At 38.7% G+C, this 21,124-nt stretch overlaps 1 protein-coding gene across 3 annotated transcripts in view; it reads right to left on the bottom strand.

Moving 5' to 3' along the window:
• The window catches only part of NELL2 (neural EGFL like 2), a 155,021-nt gene that overhangs the window by 40,012 nt on the left and 93,885 nt on the right, over nucleotides 1–21,124 (bottom strand). For 2 of the 3 annotated variants that reach the window (XM_075428504.1, XM_075428505.1), the window contains exons 14-15: nucleotides 1,132–1,254; nucleotides 168–263 (exon numbers count right to left, since the gene is read on the bottom strand). The exons of the other annotated variant lie outside the window; for it this stretch is intronic. In XM_075428504.1, the coding sequence (XP_075284619.1) occupies nucleotides 168–263; nucleotides 1,132–1,254 (219 nt within the window). The remainder of the gene's footprint in view (nucleotides 1–167; nucleotides 264–1,131; nucleotides 1,255–21,124) is intronic. 3 annotated transcript variants of the gene reach the window in all.

The following is a 21,124-nucleotide window of genomic DNA, read 5'->3' as shown; positions in this document are numbered from 1 at the left end:
CCTTCTAATTAGAACTGTTGCAACATAGTCTCTTGGAAGGCATGTAAGAAAAGTGAGTAACTTTCTAGTAGTAGCTTCCTCTTACCACTTAAATAACCTTTTGTTCTTGGATTACCTCAAACATCCTCCTTGGATTACCTTCACCGTAAATTCAATTACAAACTTACCAGTTTCACAGCTGGGCCCAGTGAAGCCTTGTGGGCAGGCACACACGTTGGAAGCAATACAGGCTCCTCCGTTCCTACACCCATCTCTGCAAAAGGCTGCAAAATGCAAAATCACAATATACGGGTAACAGAACCACGCTCAGCAACCCTGCAGGTGGCCACCAGCCGCTGTCAGGCTGGCACGAACCGTGGTCCCTGCGGCATGGAGTGCAGAGCCTGCCTTCTCCTACGGACAGAGGTCACGAAGAGATGGTTTATGGCCCCCCTGCCTCACTGGCCAGATGGTCTGACAAGCTACAGAAGGAGATTAGAGCAAATGGTCTGAAGACAGCAGCTCACATATATGCTCCTTCACACGCATTGGGAAGCAGTGAAAGGCAGCCGCTTCCCCGGGAACAGACTCTTCCTAGGGCAGTGCTGGTCTTCTCTGCTGCCCAACTAAAGGCCTGGGCATAATAGGCACAACTGAACACTAAATTGTCTGGCTCCCTCATTCACTGATTAAGCAATTAGATAGCAACAATAAAAATAGTAACTTTTTCTCAAGGGATTCTGAAGAACTTAAAAACTTATACCATTTACAGTTTGAAGTTTGAATGTTTTCACAGCTGTAACTTTGCTGGTAACTATGGGCTTCCTTGAATGGTGTAGCATGTATAGAAACTGCTAACTCAAAACTTCTATTTATGTATAAAACATATAAAAAATATATATAATATATATGTGAAATGTAATTACTTCAAATTTTTGAGTATATTAACTTCTGTATGCATCATCCTCAAATTACTGCAAACTCTGCCAAACGCAAAGTCAGTGTGTATCTGTATGAAGATCTTCCTATAGGTGCAGGACCTAAATGACTAGCCTAGCATTTTGCCTCTCCAAGGTACGTGAACAGATTTGCATCGACTATGACAAAGCCAGTTCAAAGACTGACGTACCCCTGGGGCTTTCAGCAGCTTACCTTTGCAGATGGTACCGTTTCCCGTGTAACCTGGCTTGCAGACACAGTTGTGCCCACCCACAGTGTTGAAACAGAGAGCATTTTCATCACAGTTGTGTTGGTTTGTTATACATTCGTCATGCTCTGAAAAGTGAAACAAGAATGGGATGGTCCTGAATTTTTAAAACACAACAAAATAAAAGCTTTGTATAGGTTTCCACTTTAAAAAGGGATAAACACAGTAGTAGTTACTGACAATAGAGCTATGTGAACATGTAACCATAGGATAGCCAGGGATGTATTTTCAGCACATACTAGTATGTGATAACTTTGCTGCAACGTAACTCCAGCTTCATTAACAAGGACTCACCATAGTTATACTTTCCATGTGGGCTACAGTGTTCTCGTAAACATTTGCCAAAGAGCCGGCTAACATACTGAAAATCCATATGCTAGTTCTTCTGTATAATTTTTTCATGCAGGTTTATCTTATGTGGGATTCATAGAGTTTCTTTCAGAAAGCTGACTAATGGTGCGAGTCACACGCTCCAAACTGCAAAAGATACGGTTAGCAGAAGGCAGGGCTGCAAAACGTAGCCTGTGTTTTCCTTCCCTTCAGTGTGTACACAGCACTTCATTTAGATGAAGTAACCCAAAAATACAAGTCTGCCTGGTGTTCGAGGGACTTTTGGCATGGTGTGTCCTAGCACCAGAGTGCGATGGATGAGACTCCCCAGCCTGGTGACTAGACTTAGACATACTGGGAAATACACCTTTTGGGAATTAATGCAATGACTTGACAATACGATTTTGTGTTAACTTGCAATGCGCTGTTTAAGCATACCACAAGTGTCCAGGTTACTGAACATTTTAATGTTTTAGTTTGTGATTTTTAAGAAACAGAAAATGCAAATTCAAAATATGATCCTCTAAAGTGTCATTTCAAAATGCCACATAAAATGCTCTAGTATTTTCAAAATGCAGTATCGTAGTCTGTAGGCATGAAAACGAAATGTTTCTGTCTTCTGGAAATATCCCTTGCATTTTCTTTGAATCAACAGTATTCACCTATCCATAAATAATTTCAGATCCCGGAAATTATAATTTCAGGAAAACCGACTGTTTGGGAAATATAAGGGCACCTAACTTCAGTCAGCACACCTGGACTAACCTACATGTGAGGTTTTCATAGCCATCATTCTGCCCAGGTTTTAGCAAATTTCATTAGCACACCTTATGCCAGTTCTGGCTAGCACAAGTCTTAAATCTGGAACTGGATGCTCTTTCTTCCCCAGTTCTGGGTATGTCACACTGCTCTGAATCTTCCCTTTTATAAATAAAGAGCTGAAGTCTGCACTGACCCCATAGAGTTGTCAGGAAAATTAATTTCTTAACATTTGCAAATCACTATGGAAATGTTCAACTTACTATTTCAATACTGGCCATAAAATGTAGAAGTATAAAACTGGCAGAATGGCACATCTCTAATCCATCAGTAGATGTAAATTATTCTGTAGTAATGGTAAGTACCCGTTGTTTAAAAGGGGGAAAAAATTCACCACAGTATAGCTAATCAATTTTAAACACGCCATAGGTTTAGATATTTTTTTTGGTGGGTTTGTTGTTGTCTTCTAAATAAGCACTTATATGTTTTTTATATCACCAACAACACTCTCATCAACCCTCAGAACCAAGGCATCAGTACTTAATGAGTTGAGTTTCTTGCTGGATGCAGCAGAGCACAGGCTGCAGGCCTCTGCCCTGAAGCATGAGATTTAATTACTTTGCTCTCAGCACGAATAACTAAAATTGTAACTGTTCACCAGATGATCCAGCCCCTCTAAAATCCAGTTACAATATTTGACTCCAAACTCCTAACATAGTGAGATCTCTTGTGCTGGCTGAAACAATTTTTATGCCAAATCAGTCCATAAAATAAAGAAAAACAAAAGTCATGACCACACAAATAATGTAAAAAGTGTTATTTGTACTGTACTAATATTCTGGCTTTCTTAGTTCATGTTAATATTATGATATTATTTAAATATGACATGCTATTTAAATATTAAATATATATTATTTTCTCATTTTTAAAAGTTCTATATAACATGCAACAGGGAAATAACTATGGAAATGTGAGAAACATTATGCACACAGCAGGCAAAAATGTCTTGCAAAGCCATTACCTTCATATCTCAGGAAGTAGGGTCTATACTACTACTTGGGCCCCTCACTACAAGGAAGACATTGAGGTGATGGAGCATGTCCAAAGCAGGGCAATGAAGCTGGTGACAGGTCTAGAGCACAAGTCTTACACGGAGCAGCTGAGGGAAACAGGGTTATTTAGCTTGGAGAAAAGGAGGCTGAGGAGAGACTTTGTCACTACAACTACCTGACAGAAGGTTGTAGCAAGGTGGGTGTCAGTCTCTTTTACCAAGTAACAAGTGAAAATATGAGGGGAAATGGCCTCAAGTTGCACCAGGGAAGGTTTAGATTGGATATTAGAAAAAATTTCTTCACTGAAAGGGTTATCAAGCATTGGAACAGGCTGCCCAGGGAAGTGGCTGAGTCACTATCCCTGAAGGTATTTAAAAGACATGTAGACATGCTGCTTAGAGACGTGGTTTAGTGGTGGACTTGGTAGCGTTAGGTTTATGGTTGGACTCAATGATCTGAAAGGTCTTTTCCAACCTGAATAATTCTATGATTCTGTACAACACACCACATGGGTAAACTCAGCTTAAATCACTGAATCTGACAAATTAAGTATCATCCTCAGTGAGGAAGTGAAGCCATCCACCCCATGCCTTGAGGATGCAAACGCATCCCTGGCACATACGGCAGCTCTTTACTGTGGGTAAGAGCTTATTAGAGGAAAGCAAGTGATCGCAGGCTGTTACGCTAAAAGGAACGGCTCTAAGCGCACAGCTGGAACAGCTCTGAAAGCCCATCTAGGCACCCACAAGCAGGGCCAAGTACTCTGGCCCCTATGCCAAGCAAACTTGCTATTGATATTCCACTACAACAATGTATTAACCATATTTCTAACCCCTTGCAGTACCAGGGCCTTGAAAATCATTTGCACAGATGTATGTCCTTCATATAACCAGATGACTGTCACACTTGAGTGTGCCGTCATAACATTTACTCTCTGGGCTAAGAAAGACTACTGAGTCTTTTAAGACAGACTTTTCTTAGAGCATACACTATCAATAAAATTAACTTTCTGTCAGCTAAGTAAGGCAGCTTGGATTCAAAGATAATATGCCTCATTTCCTAGTCTATGTAAAAACTTCTGTATTTCTTACCCTCCTGTAAGAAAGTTCATGGAGGATGTTTGCTAACATTTCGGGAGGAGGGTCCAGCACATAACCCAAACTGTATCAAAACAGCCAGCATTTCTGCTTCTGTGGTTATCTGCTCAAACTTCAGGTCTATTTTTATTTAAATCAAATATTAGCAACTCACAAAAAATTCAATGGTCTGATAAATGATTCTTGGACTGAAGTTTACATGTAATTTTTAGGAGGAAAATGTCTCAGAGTAAAAGGAAATTTTGGGATTCAATTAAAGCAGCAAAGATTTTAAAATGGTAGGAATAGGAAAAAATCAGCAAAAAATAATCAGGATGTTTTACATTCCATCTAGATTGTTGCCCTGTACCATCTGATCTTATGTTCAATAACACAGTTAAAACCATTTAAACATAGTATTTCTTCATATTCCGTCTTACAGTGGCACCTAAAGAGCAGTCAGCCTACACTGCAGGACCTGCTCTTTTATGGAATAATTACAAATGGCTAAACTACACCGGAAAAAATCCTGTACATAAAGCATCTTACTACATTTACTCTTCCAACACATGGCACACTATCCACACCAATTTAAAGAGACCATCAGAAACAGCTTCTTCCAGAATTCGCTATTAATAACAAGGCAGACTGTCCAGCTTTGTTAAAGATAGAAATACTTCTTTGTAATAAAAAGGGTGGTGCTCTGTGGATAATTCTTCATTAATTTATGCTGAACATTTTGGTTTCCTTTTTTAACCAAATACTTGGAAAGGCACCTTAAATAGCAGGACATTGCAGACACAGAGTTCAGCAATCTTAAATACCAAACTAGGAACTGCAGAAGCAGACAGGACTGTGCATTACAAAGAACCAAAAAGCAAATTATAAAAGAATCATTTAAAGAGAATCATTAATATGATTTTTAAGTTCAAAAAGCAGTATAGAAATATTACTTACATTACTTAGAAATTTCGGTATTGCCCAAATATATTTCTGATGCTGCAAGAAGCAACACTGAGGCCATTTATTTTAAATATCTTTAGAAATTGTGTGGTACATTTAACAAAAGTCCTGTACTTATTTCACTGCACACCATAATGATGATGGGGACAGGCCAGGTACTACAGTATTACAGAAGCAAGGAAATAAAAATTATATTTGCAAAGAGATTTTCATGATTAACACACCTGAATTTGCATAAACGTCTTCTATAAAGACCAAATGCACTGGTTTCAATGATTACTTCTAAAGCTTTATTGTCTAATATATCTAAATTCCATTTTGCTCTGTTCAGGACTCTAGGCTCAACAATTAAAATTCATAAAATCTCTGTTCTGAGTGAGAATCAATCTAAGTTTTAAAGACAGTATTTGTATTGACTAAACTAACCATCTCTGGAATCAGGTATTTCTAGACAGAAAAAAAAAATTAACTCTAACTTTTGCTATTACTCCACAGTAATAGCAATAGCAGCAGTTTAGTGTGTATGAATGTTCCATTAAATAGTTCTTATGACACAGACAACTTAGAGATGAAAAAAACCACTTGACAATGCAATTAATTCACTTATGAGCATTTGGGTGTGCAGCAAATAGATTATATACACACACACACATACACATGTCATGCAAATACATATATACATATGCACATACATATATATACACATAGAGTAAAGGTTATGTACTTTATTTTACTTTGGTTCATTATGAAATACTACTCTAGAATATTCCACATGGTTTGTTTGACAAACATGGTGTTACTTTAGGATATCTATCGTGAAGTACTACATCCTAGCGCATGCTAGAGACTGCTGGCACGAAGTGATCAGGACCCACTACACCCTGTGATGTATGAAAATGCAATGACAGCTGGGGGATCTGTCTTGTCAAGTTTGTTCTCTGTGCAGATTCTTGCAGAGCTTAGTAAAATTTAACACACTGTCTACAAGGTGTGTCACCTACCTCCTCCTCCTTTTCTTTTCCTAGCACCACGCAACATCGGTCCCCATCGTTCCTACTGTGTATTTCATGATCAAAAATAAACAAAAAATCTATAAAGCATTTCCTGCTTGTGTACTGCAAGCCTTCCCAATTTTGCCTTTCACATCCAAATTCTGAAAATGGAAGCAAACATTCATTTCTGAGTGAGGAACTTGTGGACCAGGATTAAATTAAAATAATTTAAACGAAGACAATATATTAGGTATTTTCTCCTTTTGATGCCTCTGAAGTCTTGAACTCGAATTACTTTTGGCCTCCTGTCTCCTTCCCATTGATCTGGTATAGATCTATAGAGCCTTGGTGACCAGCTGGCAAACTGAGATGACAGTGACAACAGTCACAGCAGCGACAACAGAGTTACCTGAACTATCAATAGCCAACACACTTAAATGGCCACTTACAGTTTATCTTAATTACAGCTTTTTTCCCTCAGATAGTTCATGTACAAGACAAAAATTAGTAGTAATTATATGAGTAGTTTGGAAGACTTATTCCATTTAGATCATTTGGGAAATGACAGATGGTTAATTTCTTTAAGACTTCGTATTAACTAGTTTAAACTCAAATTGGTAGGGTTACTTAAAGTCTCAGTATATGCACTTTATTTTCATAGAGCAAATGCTATAAATTTATTGATGATTATGCTATGTTTTCCATATATTTATGTTCAATTTTTGTACCGATATTCCCCAAGTCAACTATGCCCCCATTAATTTTTCTATAGATATTCCCTAATTCAAATGCAAAATGGAACCCATCTTTAATTACGCATAGACTTACCATCACACAGTTTACCCTTAGTTAACGCTAAAGTCATTAATCATTAATTAATGAGCACCAGCACCTGTCCTCAGTTCAAAGCTGAGGATATGAAAAGCCACGTCTCCTTGCAATAGGCTATTCACTGCTAATCCTGTTACTTGATTGATTTTCACCGTCATCCACTCCTGTATATCGATGCTACTCTTGGGCCTCATTTTCTAATTCTGTCTTCAGTGCAGCCACAAATAACAATTTCTGTAGATCTATGTCCAGAATTTTCCTACATTTTTTTCCTCTTAATTATGTTGATAATAAAAATAGCTCTGGCATGTGCATGTTTTATTTTCAAGGCCTGTTTAGAGACCATCCTTCTCTCTGAAATGCTGTTTCTGTCTGTAATTACTTAGTCCATTGCTGTTCTTCAGGGAGAACAGCTGCCATCGTCTCATCCAGATGTCTGCTTCTCTCTTTTATCTACTGGCTGATTTACTTATTCTATATTTGGTGTTAATATGAGAAAAAAAGGAAAACCAGGAAAACTATAATGAAACCTTAGGAAGAAAACCACTTGGGGATACAGCCAAAATACAGTGTTCCTTTTCACATCCATTATGAGGAAGCTCCAGGACTGCAACTTAGTTATACTACTAGGAAGATATGAAAGGGAATCTATATTAATGGCAATTATTGAAGCAGGATTAGAAGCAGCTGAAAACACACTTGATGAAGAGCATGCATTACCAGGAACAGGCTCTCATTCTCCTTGTGTCTGCCTGTGAGGCTAGGAGGACTTTGGAGAAAGCTCCAAGGCGGCTGTAGGTCTGACAAGACTCGAGACAGGCATGGACTGAGCTGGACTTTTGGAACTGGTATAACTGATTTCACAAAAAGACAAATCCTGACACTGAATGTGATGATTAAATCCATCCCTAAAACACCTCCCAATTCCAGTCATGAAATTCTTTTCTCTCTAGGAGAGAACCAAATCTTGTAACGTGTGCACTGTTCTTCACCAATGTGGAGAACACAAGAAAGTTCCTGGGACCAAAAATCCATAGAGAAATACTACATATTTATATGCAAATATAATTTGAAAAATATAGGACATTCTAATCCTAGTAAACACTAGTTTTTGAAAACTTATTCTAAGAAGATTTTCAGTTTTATGTTTTATTTCACAACAGACCGTCATCTAAAGAAAACTATCTCACACACCAAAGCCTATAAGAGGTGTATAGTTTTTTTCCCTACCCTTTGACTTTAAGACTTTTTTTCTTTACACAAAATTGCTTTTCTTTATTTTTTTGGTTATTCCTGTTCCGGGTTTTCCTCCTAGACTGAAGGAATACTTAACTCTCAGCTGTAAGTCTCTTTGAATTGTCCACTAGTAATTCCAAATTCTGTAGCTCTAATGGTGGGTTTTATGGCTCTAAGAATGGTATACTCTCCCCTAGCACTCAGCTTGAAGAGCCTAACACACGAGTTGAATGTTGACCAGTCCACCCTTCCTGTGGTATCCACACACCAAGAAGTCAGTGCCAAGATCTCCCGGAACTCAGGGAAGACAAAGATATTCTCAGTCTCAGATACAACGGACAAGATGATGGGTAAAATACATAATTCAAGGTAGGCCTACCATTACTCCCTCCATCGCTCTTGAGCAAATCATTTAAACCTTCTTAAACCCACCTAAGTTTCAACATCTTCAAAATGTGTGTTATGATTTCCACTTTCATGGAGCAAGACACATTTTTGCAAAACACTCACACTCCTCTCACGGAGGCTTCTATTGTAATATTAATCAGTGTTACTTCATGTACTATCCCGTGAATCTTTGCACTTTTCAACCAGTTAGGCAGAGGAAATATATTGAAGAATATTTAGTATGACAGCTAAAGTTAGATAAGCTTTAATTTGTCTCCACTTTCCTTCGTGTCTGCCATTTTCTATACTCCTTCTTGAACAGAAAAGTTTAAGGGAAGGATTTTGTAAAGCACTTAGCATACGCCTGTTTCCCCTAAAGGAAAATCTGTAACTCCCACTGATTCCAATGTCAGGACTATAATGCAAATGCAAAACAATTTTGAAAATCCCACCTTAAGAGATTTCAGTCTAGACACAAGGTCTGTGACCTTGTCACCCACTTCTTTCTTGCCTTAATTCAAACTGATCTCTTAATATCTTGTCTCTTTTACCACTGACATTTTAAAATAAGGTTTCTATCTTTCAAAAGGTATTTCATCATTTAGATTTTCTCCATAAATTCTTTTCTTTTTGTCTAGGCAGATGTATTGTTTGTTCCTAGGTAAATCTTTCTAAATTCCAACTTGCATTGTACAGGAGACCTCCCAGGCACTGACGCTTTCAAAATCTTCTATTACGTTGTCAAAAGTGACAATGATAGCAAATTCTACATCTATAGTAGTACTCCCTACTATATTGCTAGTAGAATAGCCAGGCTAGAGCTGTAAATATCCCTCTCCAATTTGCTCAGCCAACTGAAAAATGTTTATTCTACGTCTTCTCCTAATGCCAACCTTTTTAATTTACTGTTTCCTTAGTAAAAAGGCTCCATGTTATACAAGTCTGCCACCAGCAACGGATACATGTATTGGATATTTGGCCTCCATGCTACACATATTTCTGTTACACAAAGAAAGCAGGAACGTGCCTTTCCGACTGCTGCTGAGGCTCGTAACTTGCTGCCTGTTCTCATATTTCACTAGTGACATCTTACAGACCACCTACATAACCAGAGAACTCCACAAAAAAAATCTCTGAGCCACACTGTTTTTAGCACAGAAATAACAGAAGGATGGATATATGATGGGACGAGAGAAAAATGTCTCAGCAACCAAGTACCATCCAAAGTTTGGTTTGATACACTACAGACAAACTCAAAGCTCTCTGGAGACACCTGGTCCCCCTCTTCTATCTTTTGGGGATAGCATCATGACCAGAGTTTGCCAAATTGTTCCAGGGGCTCCTGGAGAAATCACAGTTACAACATACAGCACCACTGCCATCATCAATGACAGTGCTGGTCAGGTGAAGAAAATGAGAGGCACCACAGTGGTGGATGAAATGCTGCTGTTGCTTTGATCCTGCTCTTGTCCACAGGAATCTGAAGCAATTTACCTAACCATAAATATGAGGAAACAAATGTTCTTTCTCTCCTCTTATGCAGGAGGGAAATTTCTTAATGCATGAGATTGTTCCTCATATTTCCCTGATGGTACTGTGACACGGGCACTCAGATGACTCACTGGATATCAAGTAGGACAGTACTATTTTTGATAAGGCAACTGTAGTGCTTGAGCTCGATGGGGGAGAAGACCTTCCTTCAGTGCTGCTCACCTGATTTTTAAAAGGGTTCTCTACTTAAAAACAGGGACAAAGAAAAGGTTCAGTGATGGTAAAGCAGAAGAATTGAGGTTTTGCCCGCAGGTCAGCCTTGATACCGTCTCTAGTGATGCTCCTCATTTTCCCTAGGGCACATCTTCCTTAGTAGCTTACAGACACACACCAATCCAGCACAGCAAATGCATCCTTCACAAACACTGCACCTCAGCTGCCTTCCCTGGAAACAAAAGCTCTTGGGGAGAATGGTAGAGCCAATTCTTACCACAGCACAGCATAAGGGAAGAGCTAACACACATAACCCAGCCTTGGAAGCCAGGAAGTGCTCCTGGCTTCTGCAGTTCAGGCATAGCCCTTTATGCCAGGAGATACCCCGCAGAGCTGTCTGCACAGCTGCTAACAAAAAAACCAGCACAGTACAGTAATGGAGACACAATGAAACTAGCTTTCATTTTCCTTTTCCCCCCTAAAGTGGTATGAAACTTTACACTGGCAAACTTACTTGTTTCACGGGTGGATTCTCTAGCCCGCACTGTGCATCTGTTTCCACAGTTCAACTGCTAGTGCCAATCAAGCTTACAAATACTTATTTCTGTACTTACATATATGGATACTTACATATGTTTTATATTTATAAATAAATATTTGTATAAACACATGTTAGCAAACTTTACACATCTGGAAAAATTCTGCCATCAAATCTGCTGACCTAAGAACACCATGAATTCCTCTAATAAGCAGAACCATGGATTACATTATGTCTTCACTATTGTTCAGGACTCAAATACTCAAAATATGAATTTAGAATCAAACCAAGGAGTTCAGGAAAAGAGCAACCTCGACCAGACACTCCATTTTCCTAATACTCCTGTCACCCCATGATGACTTCACCTTTTAATCCTACTTCCTTTACATATTTCCTCTTTGGAAAGGTTAGGATTTAAGCTGAGGTGCTGTGAACAACTTTGAAGGACTTCATACTAAGATGAAGCTCACTCCATGGAAGGTGTACTAAATGAATAAACGCAGGGCATTCAAAGCAGATTGGAATAGCTGTTCAGGCTACCACCAGCCACAATCTCCCAAACATTTACCTCCCAAACATTAAAATGATGTAGACAGAAGTTAAGTTGAATTCTACATCCATTTCCACCTTCTGAAGAGCTAGGAACAACGTAATAAATTCTTCTTACCAAGCATGTGCACATTCCAAACTTTTTAAAAACACAGAAAAATAATTAAAATTGATTACTATTGATGGACCCCCACCTTTCCAGAAATACATCATCTTATCTTGAAAAGAACTGGCCATTTATGCCCACTTTGAACAGTGTGAAACCTTTATCTTGGTTTGTTTTTTTTTTTTCAAACGCAGTGTCATTAAAAGATTCTACTACAGGTTTCCAAACCCTGAACATCAAAGTTAACACTGTGTGACAGCTGGTATGTTCCAAACTCATCACATTTAGTGGTCTGTAACAGGGTAAATGACAAAATTACCTGCTGTAATTACTGCTGCTGACAATATATTTTCCCTGGTGATTGGTCTGTGTGACTCAGAGCTGCTTATCTTTGTCAGTCCAGTCCAAATCTCCATTTCCATGTGACTTGGACATTAACTTAGGAAGTATTTACAAATTAGTTTCAATATCTGCCAAGACAGATATTTGGGATAGTATAAATTCATCTTTTATTGCATGATTAAACAGTCTACCACTCTAATATTATTTTGCATTAGAAAATCAGTATTCACAATGAAATTCTGTTCGCTATTTATATAAATATATATAAATATATATTGGCATAATATATATTTATAATATAAATAAAAATATAATGCAAATAAGCATTTGGTTTATATATATATATTATATATAAACCAAATGCTTATTTCTCTTGTTAATATATTGGAAGGGAAACACACTGAAATAGGTAAATAAAATAAAGGAATAAAATGCAAATAAATAAGTACATTTTCACAAAATGCTCAGTCCTAAAGCAACACATGAGGTAAATAATAGTGATAAAACATTAAGATACTTAATTCTTCTTGCCTTCTTGTGAAAATTTTAAAGAACACTTACAGAAGACAACAGTGACTTTTGATTTGGTGCAATGTGAGTTACAGGCTAATCAAGCTAGCTGACTGTAAGTGTTTCCCTGGAATATCTTTCACATTTAAAGTATAAAATAGATACAACTGCTTGCACCATTTCTCCTACGACTATACTTATGATAATGTGAAAAGATTGCAGCATATAATGACAGTAGGAAACAGATACAGTCTTTTTAAGATTATTTGGAAGCCTGTCAGAAAGAAAAAACACTCCCACAAGAACTCCTACAAACCTTTTAGGCAGAGCAGCCTCTTATTTTATTGCTAAGCTTATTGACAGAGCTCTTAATTCTCAAGAGAAATGTCGAGATTTTCAAACTTTTTTGTTATTTGTGAGGAGACCCTCAATCTTTGCACATCTGACTATATAAATTGCAAAGGGGACTGACTTCAAGAAATTAAGTCGATTACCATTTCTGAAATAATTTCTGGTTTCAGTTTTCTAATTTGGTCTTGAAGATGCCTCAAAACCTCTAGTGTTTTCTTCAAAAAAAAAGAAAAAGAGACACAACAGAACAGTTCTGTATAATGAGAATGTCCTCAGGAAAAATATCAAGTATCTTTGTAGACACAGTACTTTCAGAAACACTGCCTCACAATATGTATCTTCACTAGCAAAAGTGAAATTTCACCCAAGAACCTTAGGGTTCTGTTGTACAGGAGCACAGCATAGACAGCGACACTTCTCTCTATATCAATGTAACTTTTCAAATTAATGATGATGATTTGGGGCATCAGCAGAAGAAAACTCTAAGGATGGGTTCCAATATATTTTCTCGGTAGGTGGTATTTGCTCCTTCTTGTTGGCCCAGTCTTTCTGACTGCTGCAGAGAGGTCCTGCCACTCACACTGTCTTCTTTGTTCACTTAGACGAACTGGCAAACACAGATGTAGTAAATTCTGGAACTGAAAGTAGCTTTAGGCAGAAACAGAAGGGAGGAAAATGCATGAGTTTAGCTTCCACGCTATGCATTTGTGCAGGACCAGCTACAGCCTGGCTGCAGAATCACCAGCACATTTCAGAGTGAATCAGAAGTTACATGCAGAACTAAAAATATAAGCTTTCTTTGGGATTACGCACAGGAACACACACACCGGATGAGTCACTGAAGTGGATAAACCCAATATGTTTACTTTGTGCACCAACGCATTTCAGGGTAGATTTCAGCATAATTCTACATGCAAAGAAGGACTAGCAAGGACACCACTGCTGTGGTCAAGGGGTCTATACCACAAGTAAGGCCACTATTCAAGCACATGGCTGTAGGAGAGGGTTGTAACCCAAAATGCTGTTTCTTAATTATTCTAGCTGTAGAAATTAATTTCTGATTTGAAGAAGCAATTTGATGCAGCGAAGTACATCTGTTTCTGTAAGTCAAAAATAATCAGTCCAAAAGACTGACAAAAGGGAATAATATTGATAAAGATCTATCGCAGAGACAAACCTAGTAAGGATTTGTCAAAGAAGATGACAAATGCTAAATTACAATGACTGACAGTATAAAACATGAGTTAAGCAAACAGTCTGCCATTAGCATAAAGCAGGTTAAACTCTTATAAACATTTCCTGAAAAACAAACACTTCTCAGTTGTTTCAGGAGTCAATGATTACTGGACATGCCATGTAGCATGCAATGGGAATCAAATTATAAAGAATTAAAAGTTGTCATGCTCACAGATTGTCTGACCAGAAATAAATCACGGATTCATATCTGCCCAAACAAGAAACTTCCGTATTCATTCAAAGAAAACACTTGCAGCTCTAATATTTAAAGAAAAGGCTTCTGAAGCCCTGGACAAAATTTAAAAATGTTACTTCTCATCTTGTGAGTCTTGACAGACAGTTATTGTTCTTATCCTCTGCCTTTTCTTACAACTGTGTTATCCTAAGATTGGAAATGTTTTTCAACAGCAGAATACCAGCAGGCTGACAGACATTATAGCAATATACCACCAGCTGTATCTACTACCCTCTAACCTGGCTAATTTATGTCATAGCTATAGTCACCTTGATTTTACTGTGAATGTGTAGAAAACTGCTGACTTCAATACAGCATGACCACATAACCTTAAATAGCTCCATTGTTCCCTTTCTTAAAAACCATCTTCTTTCACACAGTAGCTCCAGTCTCTCCCCACCCTTGGCTGGAGTCCCTCTGAGAACAGGCTGCGCTCCTCCAGCACGAGGCAGTCACCAGCTGGAGCAGGCATGAGAGATGTGAGCGAGCCAACTTCCTTCACTTATGGCTCGCTCAGTGAGACAGCAGCAGATTCCCATCTCCTGAGCCAGAAAGACCCTTACAACTTCAAAGAAACTGTCCTCAAGGCCATCTACTGTGTTTCCTGATCTTTGCAGTCTATCTTTCACAGTCTCCGACCATCCACAGACAGATGGGCCAGGGGAGGTCCAGCTGTGAAAGGTTGTCACGTTGCAGTTAATTAATATCAGCCATCCCCTCATTACCATCTTCCTAATTCCCACAGTCCACAACTACTATCCAGTATTGGAATGAACAGATGAAGAAGTTTCAACAAGACAATCCCCCATGTACTCTTCAGTCTCTTGTACTTCAACTCTTCTACAGAAAAACTGCAGTTGTTGGGTTGTTGGTAATTCTGGGTACAATTCAGCTCCAGATTAAGGTATTTAAATTCGGGTGTCTATGTGTGCAGTACTGGGCAGGATTCCACTGCATAAACACACAGCTGGCTAAAAAGTCACATCAAGTCTGGCACCTCACGGGTATCCAAGACATCAGCAAAGGTTGTAACATGAAGCTATATAGGAAGGCTGTAACAGCAGTTGGAGCGCAAGCAGGACACACCACAGCATCTAAAAAGGCACTAGACCTATAACTGGGCAACCAGATCTTGCTATAGACATCTAAGTTCCCATTTCAGTCAGTGTAACATACAGAACTCAACAAGTCTAAAATAGATACCTAACATGGGATTGAGTTGCCCACAGGTAAGGGACTCAAACCCATGGAAAGAGGTAACTTACTCCACTTGCATCCAGTTGTCACTCAAAAGCACAAGATCTGCAAGGTAGGTCTTGTGTCAGATCTGCTAATCCCATGTTGACGACTGCCTAGAACCTGTAAATAGACAACTGAGTTGGGTCCAGCTGAATCCTTGACCTCTGTTGATTACAGTGTGATCTTAGATGAAGACATCTACATTTGGATGTCTTAATTGCAAAGGAATCCCACCTCCTGTGTCAACTTCAGTAAAATTCTAACATGAAGAGTCAATGTAATTGGCTATGGAAATGAATAATTCATTCAGTGCTGTATGGTTTGTTAGATTGTCTGTTTTTACAATATACTCTGCTAATTTTGCTGTACCCCGAGATCTCTAATTTCCAATCATATTGTACTAAAACAGCACATAACTGCATTGCAGAAGCTGTGAAGGGACGCTGGGTGCTTGGAAACTGTAGAGGGGTTCAGAACACTGAGAAATAGCAGGTTCACTGGATGTCTGTTGTAATACTGTGAAATAAACATTAAGCAATGTTAATGTTTGAAAATATTGTAATTTCAGAGTTTTTACATGAAAGAAAGATCTCACAGGAGGGGACGTGGAGAGGGAGGTGTTGATCTCTTCTCCCTACCATCTAGTGATAGAAGATGTGGGAATGGTTCAAAGCTGCACCATGGGAGGTTTAGACTGGACATTAGGAAGCATTTCTTCACCAAGCACAAACACTGGCACTAGGAACAAGGCTTCCTAGAGAGGTGGTCGATGCCCCAAGCCTGTCAGTGTTTAAGAGGCTTTTGAACAGTGCCCTTAACAACATGCTTTAGGCTTTTGGCCCTGAAGTAGTCAGGCAGTTGGACTAGATGACCATCACAGGTCCCTTCCAACTAAATAGTCTAGTCAAGTCTAGTCTAGTTTATTGTATTCTATTCTATTCTATTCACTCTTTTCTGAGTTACTGTTTCAAACTGAGTATATTCTCAAGTTGATATCTGTACCTCCTTTGACATATTGATACATATATATATATCACCCTAAGAGTACAAAATATATTCCATGTAAAACAAAATAATCAATTCTGATGTCTGCTTCTGCTGAAAGACAGATTTTAAACAGTATACAGAAACCGTAGAAATGCAAAAATAGAGACTTGCTTTTGATATAATACCTTTTGCCATCCTCTATTGCTAAGGCCAATAGGGAATCCAGCTCTATAATGCATTGATAGATAGCTATAGACACACAGAGACATATACCAAATATACATATATTTCATAAAAGAATTATTTCTGTAAAAGAATTAAGCATCCAGTACTGAAGATCATACATTCATATCTTTGTCAAGGGAATACATTTTCTGTTTATCAACTCAAATCACATTGATCAATGATCCTTTAAAAATGTGTTGGATTTTGATCAGCTGAGAAATCAATCCTGTTATAATTGCATAGCCAGATGAATGGTTGTTACGAACGGAGTCAGCAACCAAGGAGGAAATGGGACCTAAAAAGTACCCTTTAGGAAGGAAAAAAAAAGGTCTCATTCCAACTTAAAACAGCTTCTAAACTAAGTTGTCAATGATAACCCGATTCAATCCAAAGACAGCATAAATTAGTTCCATTGTATAAGATATAGCAGATATATAAAAATGACTTGTGTTGTTATCTTGCTAATGCAGTCGCATAGCAACAAGCTCAGTCTGAACAATCATTCCTTTATTAGCTTTGTGAATTATCTTACAGCTAGAAAGTGGATATTGGAGAGAATTTATCCTGAAAGAGGATTGAGAGTTTCATGTAGGCTGACACACTATAAAGCAGAATGAAAACTGGGCCAAGTAATGGAAATCAGAATCAAATGGGTTTTGAGTTAAAAATGCTCTGTGCATACAAGCTGACTTCTACAGTGTTTATTACTAACAGCAACCCTGAATATATAGCTGGACACCAACGCCTCAGTGCAGTGTGGACTACAATGTGTGGTAATGCATGTGCACGCACCTTACTTCTAATATAATCGGGAGGCAGGGGATCTCCAAAATCAGAGATGGAAAAGACAGATGGCTTATCTTGCCCACATCATTATAAATCCAGAACTGAGTGTTTCCTCTGGTGCTTTGCTGACTACAACATTTCCTTACTCAAGCCGTAGTATGTCATCCAGTGATGTCACAACAATCCCCTGTCAGTATGCTTGTTTATTGCTCTGTCACTTGCACCATGCTGCACAATTACTCTGTCTTTATTTAAGCACAGTCAACGACCTCAGCTGTTGTACAAGCTGCAGAACTTGAGGAAAACTTGAAATGTTGCTGAATTCCTCAAAATAAGTCAAGGGAAATAAATGGGAAGAAATTAGCTTTTTTATTGTCATCATGTTTCACATTACTGTATTTTCAAGTAACAAAGCTGTTATACTGTAAGCAATGACTAATCTGAGGTCATGGACTTTTTTTAACTTCTTTGCAGCAGTGAAGGGTAAAGGGTATACAGCAGTGCTGAATAAAGTTGCACCTTGCGGCCTTATTTAGTCTCTTATTAAAATGTGGCCTCATTTACCACTGTACTAACCACTATCAGTATTTGTTACCTTCAGAATGACTTGTGGATGCTCTTGTGTGTCTGAAAAAGCAGGCCAATTTTATACTGTTAATTAACTGAGGACAAATATGCAGCTTTAAACACAGAAGCTGGATGACTTCATTCAACTCTGAATTACATCAGTCTTACAGCAGCTTTCCTCCATGGAAACCCAGGCAACTATACCACTTTTAGAAGAGACTGGTGCAGGTGCTAAAACATGGTCCACATTCCTCACATGTAAGCTAGATTTTACTCTTCATTTTAAAAAAGGAGAGGCATACCCTTTCAGTTCTCAGAACTCATTTGTGGGAATTGAAATGTACAGTTGGAACAAATATAACTAGTAATACATGATATTGTAAAATACCCACTCTTGACAGCTAGCTGGGGTCTATCTCCTACCAACGTATACTGGTGCAAACCCATTTCCAACCCCATGTCAGAACCCACCAATGAACTTATCCTGAACATCTGGAAGGAATGCATTGCAAGTCTGAAATTTTAGCTGGCCTGTGCCCTAGGGATTAAAGCAGGATTTTTCCTTCAGTGTCCTTAGAAGCAATTGAACAAAACTTTTTCTCAAGTATCCCTGCCATTAAATGTCACTTCTGCTGCACAGTATAGCAAAAAGTGAAGATTTCTCAGACTGTTGATGTCCCAAACAATTGATGGATTTACAAGTCAAAAATAAACTAGTGAAATCCGCATGGAAGCCCACAGGCAGATGCACTTTTATGAATTTGAGTTTCTAGATGCCAAGAGGAATCATTCATCCAAAGTGTGTCAGAGGACTATGGTAATAAAAAAAACATGTGGCGGTGAGTATATTCCCCCCTCAAAAATAGCTGTACCTTTCAAGAAGCAGAGGGTAACAACTGGGCAGCTTGCAAAACCCCTGATAATCTGGGGATCTGAATTATAAACAGTATTGAGCTGTGTTCTTTCAATAAAATCACAGGTCCCTCTTATTGGCATTTCAAGTCCATCCAGATACCAGACTGGTGGTTCCCACGGTGCGGGCATCTGCTCTCAGGAGTTAAGGATGGGCTGCATTAGCATTGCAAAGATGCTGCCTCTGTTTCCTCATAAGCATCTTCAGAAGACTTACATTGTAAACAAAGCATTAATGAAGGAAAAGGAGGCAAGACCCAACCTTTAGCTATATGCTATACCAAAAAAACCCAGATGGGAGTTTATTTTCTGGCTGATAGGATAGTGAAAACTGGGCAGTGGCACATATAAAGCAAATTTTATTATCAGATTTACACAACTAATACTGACAATTTCAAAGATGGGGAGAGAAGAGAAAGAAGCCTCTAAAGGTAACTTCAATTTCTACTGTGGACTATAACTATAGTTTTAACACTTCATCTTTAAAAGCAGTGGAGGAATTTTGGCAGTTCTAAAAGAAAAGAGTCTCCCACTCTCTGGAGAACATCATTAGCCCACCATCTCCTGACCCAGCACCAGCATGGAGACAGAAATATTCCAGAGATATTTCTTTACAATCCTTCTGGAACAGGCTGCCCAGGGATGTTGTGGAGTCTCCCTCTCTGGAGATATTCAAGACCCACCTGGATAACGTCCTGTGCAGCCTGCTGTAGGAGACCCTGCTTTGGCAGGGGGGTTGGACTAGATGACCCACAGAGGTCCCTTCCAACCCCTACCACTCTGTGATTCTGTGATTCTTTATACACACACACACACACAAACACACACTCAAAAACCCCACTATGTATCAATGCTTAGCAAAATACCAAACCAACAGGTATCTTTCTTAAGTGGGGACATTGCCAGTGGCATTAGCCGAAACCCAAGCAGATGCGTAAGTTGTTTATAGGCCAAAGCCATCTACAAGAATGGAACAAAACAGGAGGGTTTAGGAAGGACGTAAATTTGATTGCCATGGGCAAAGCAAATGTAAAACAAATCACAATGATGTGCCCGGTCAGAAACTGAAGTGAGAAAACATTAAAGGCTGCACGGGAAAAAAAAACACAAAGGCAGGTGGGAGAGTATCAGATGCATGAGTGCTGAATGGGCTGAATGTGACAGTCTGGTTTCTACACATTTTGTAGAGGTGAATTTGTTTTAGTCACCCCACAGTATCACTAAAGAGCAGAGAATATGGGTCAGATGTGAAAAACTGGTTTCAGAAAGTATGGGCCACTGCTCTGCAGTGCTGCAGGCCTTTCACCTACATTTTCCCTTTTACTATCGAAACCCCCCTAGTAATTATTAATTAGCATTATTGTTATCATAATTCCTACTTTTTGCACATTCAGCATCATTATGCAGCTAAATGTGTCATTTTCTCCTTAAATCTTTCCCATATGCCAACTCAATCTCCCCAGACCCTTAATTATTTTAATGCTGGTCTTGGAATTCCCTCCAATTTGCAACAGATTTGTGATTTAATTTGATTTGAAAAATATGCAGAGCTGCCAGTATTCCAAAGAATTAACATTTTCAGGTGTCACTCAACTTGCTACCGCCATGTTTCTTGGTAATTTATGTGGAAACAATTATTAGACTTCAGTTTAGTGTGAGAGAGCATTGTAGGAAAAAAAAAAATGCTGCTGAATGCATTTACACCATTTTCAGAAAAAAGTTGTTAGAAAAATCCCCGAGACTCATAAAGGCTTAGATAGGCTGGGGCAGAGGAGAAGGGAGGCCTAGCAAGGTCCAGCTGGATATACCTATTTAAAGCCCAGTGAGTTCAACACATCTTTCTTTGCTTTGAGTAGGCCTCCCATATGGTCAAGCCAAAAAGCCCAAGGCCCAAAGCCATACATCTATTCCATTCAGTCCTTTCATTTCTAAGGAAGTACTTCATCCTTTCCATCTATTTAGACTTTGAAGTACAAACCCTGCAAACTTTCCCACCACAACCATGGTATGTTGTATAAAAATCCT

The sequence above is a fragment of the Opisthocomus hoazin genome, chromosome 8 (assembly GCF_030867145.1).
Source record: "Opisthocomus hoazin isolate bOpiHoa1 chromosome 8, bOpiHoa1.hap1, whole genome shotgun sequence".
In the NCBI taxonomy this organism is placed as follows: Eukaryota; Metazoa; Chordata; class Aves; order Opisthocomiformes; family Opisthocomidae; genus Opisthocomus; species Opisthocomus hoazin.
The sequence above is the reverse complement of the archived record's forward strand: the minus strand, read 5'-3'. Positions and strand labels throughout refer to the sequence as shown.